Source organism: Egretta garzetta, unplaced genomic scaffold, assembly GCF_000687185.1.
Source record: "Egretta garzetta isolate BGI_Z169 unplaced genomic scaffold, ASM68718v1 scaffold215, whole genome shotgun sequence".
Classification (NCBI taxonomy): domain Eukaryota; kingdom Metazoa; phylum Chordata; class Aves; order Pelecaniformes; family Ardeidae; genus Egretta; species Egretta garzetta.
Window position 1 is genome coordinate 2,463,255 of NW_009259719.1, and position 2,248 is coordinate 2,465,502.

The 2,248-nt window shown below is 66.1% G+C and overlaps 1 protein-coding gene across 1 annotated transcript in view; it reads right to left on the minus strand.

Annotated features, from left to right (window-relative positions):
* Positions 1 to 2,222, minus strand: part of COL7A1 (collagen type VII alpha 1 chain) — a 14,718-nt gene extending 12,496 nt beyond the window's left edge. Inside the window, exons 1-7 of the mRNA XM_035894654.1 lie at positions 2,184 to 2,222; positions 1,879 to 1,947; positions 1,351 to 1,377; positions 976 to 1,038; positions 602 to 637; positions 425 to 469; positions 171 to 206 (exon numbers count right to left, since the gene is read on the minus strand). Of these exons, the coding sequence (XP_035750547.1) occupies positions 171 to 206; positions 425 to 469; positions 602 to 637; positions 976 to 1,038; positions 1,351 to 1,377; positions 1,879 to 1,947; positions 2,184 to 2,222 (315 nt within the window). The remainder of the gene's footprint in view (positions 1 to 170; positions 207 to 424; positions 470 to 601; positions 638 to 975; positions 1,039 to 1,350; positions 1,378 to 1,878; positions 1,948 to 2,183) is intronic.
* Positions 2,223 to 2,248: the final 26 nt, after the last annotated feature.

Below are 2,248 nucleotides of genomic sequence, written 5' to 3' on the forward strand. Positions count from 1 at the left end.
CCCCCTGCCCGATGGCCCAGCCCCCCCTGGGGCTCCTGCCTCACCCTGGAGGAGGGGAGGAAGAGGAAGGTGTCAAGAGCATCTTCCCACCCTGTGCCAGGGCGGCTGCTCCAGGGCAGGGCAGGGCAGGCATTGCCCCAGTGTGGCCACAGCTACTCCAGCCCACCTACCTTCTCGCCCTCAGGGCCCGGCATGCCACGGTCCCCCTGCAGAGCGAAGCAGAGGAGGGTTTCAGGGAGCCTTCCTCCCTCCACACCACACTGCCCCTGCCCCACGCACTGCCCCAGAGCCCTTCAGGGCCTGGCCTATCAGAGACCACTGGGCTCTAACAGCAACCCCCAGGCACAGCCACCATGGGGCCGCAGGGACACCAGGACCCGCTGATGCTGCCGAATGGTGTGGTCCCGCTGCGGTGCCGTCTCACCTTCTCGCCCATCTCTCCCAGCTCGCCCGGTGCCCCGCGGTCTCCCTGGTGCAGAAGGAAGATGGGGTCAGGAGCAGCAGGACCCGCGGGGGACAGCACAGGTCCTGGCACAGCACCCAGACCCCTTTTCTCCCCAATGAAGGCAAGGCAAGAGCCTTTGGTCCCCGCACCACTCACCTTCCTGCCCTGCTCCCCTGGAGGTCCTCGAGGGCCCTGTAAAGGAGGATGGAGAAGATGTCACCTCCAGTGTGGCAGGACAAACACCCGGGCTGGCCGGAGTGGAAGACCTCTGGGGTGTCCTTGGGGCTCAGCTCGCCGGCAAGGCTGGCTCCTGCCCGCCTTATGTTCTCTTGGGAAACTCACCCGGTCTCCTGGGTCCCCAGGACGGCCAGGCGGCCCTGGGAAACCTTCTGTGCTGTCGCCCTGGGGATTAGAAAAGGTGGCAGCCGTGCCCATGAGATGGGGATGCCCATGAGATGGGGATGGGCGTCCCTGCTGGAGAGCGGTGTGGGGTCTGGCCCCAGCATAGAGCATCCCCACCACCCTCTTACCTTCTCTCCCTTCAGGCCGGGGGGCCCAGCAGGTCCCCGGGGCCCGGGGTCCCCAGGCAGGCCCTGCAAGAGAGCACAGCTCAGCCCTCGGGGACACAGGTCAGCCCTGGGGACACATGGCTGCCACAGCCCCACTCCCCTCTGCCATCCCCACTGGCCCAGGGGTCAGACTCACCGGGGGGCCAGGCTCCCCTCGAGGTGCTGCCCCATCCACAAGTCCAGGGGGGCCCTGCAGAGACAGGGATCAGCTTCTGCATGGCAGCCCCAGAGGGCTCAGTCCTTCCCAGCACCCTGGGGGGGCTGCGGTGCCCTTGGGCACCCACGGGGCCTCTGCCCAGGAGGGCAGAGGAGCCAGGGAAACGCAGAGCCACTCACCCTCTCCCCTCGGTCACCCTTCTCCCCCTGCAAGGGCAAAAAAAAATGCAGGTAAGGGCAGGTCTGGGCTCTTCCCATGCCCCCTTGAATGGAGAGGGGGAACATGCTGGACAGAGCCCATCGTCAGTGATATCGGGGCACATGCACGCCATGTGCTTCTGCACGCTGCCCAGTGCCAGCAACAGCTCACGCCTGCGCATGTGTGCGTTGGCACAGCCCACGAGTGGGACCAGGAGTATTGCACAGGGGACCAGCTTCAAGCTGCTGGCTGTCCCTCCGTCCGTCTGTCCACACATCCCCCCAGCTGTCCCCGCGTGGCACCAGGGGACATGTACCTTCACAAACTCTCCCGGAGGTCCTGGTGGCCCCATGGGTCCAAGTGGACCAGGGGGCCCTGCATCACCAAATGGTCCCCGTGGGCCAGGGCTCCCAGGGGGGCCAGGGCTGCCCTGGAGGACAGAGATGCTCCATTAGCATGGGCTGGGGTGCTGGCAGAAACCCCCCCAGCATCTTCACCCCCATACCTACCGGCATGCCCGGCTCCCCTTTCCGGCCTGGCAGCCCCTGTGCTCCATCCACAATCACCCTGGGCTCTCCCTGAACACAGGCAGGGAGGAAAAAAAATTCAGTGTCCCCATGTGCCCTGTTGTGTCCCCCGTGCAGGATGGGGGCTACAGTGCCACCCTGAGGCCAGGGACCCAGCAGGAAAATGGGGACACCCTGAGGTCACCCAGACACTAAGTGCCTCGAGGTGCCAGGGGTGGGATGTGCCCGCCAGGGTCCCTGCTGCTCCCCAGGGACCCCCGCAGGGCAGCCCTGTGCCAATCACCTACCGGCTCGCCTTTCTCCCCCTTTGGGCCAGAAAGCCCCATCGGCCCCCTTGGCCCCTGGGAACGAA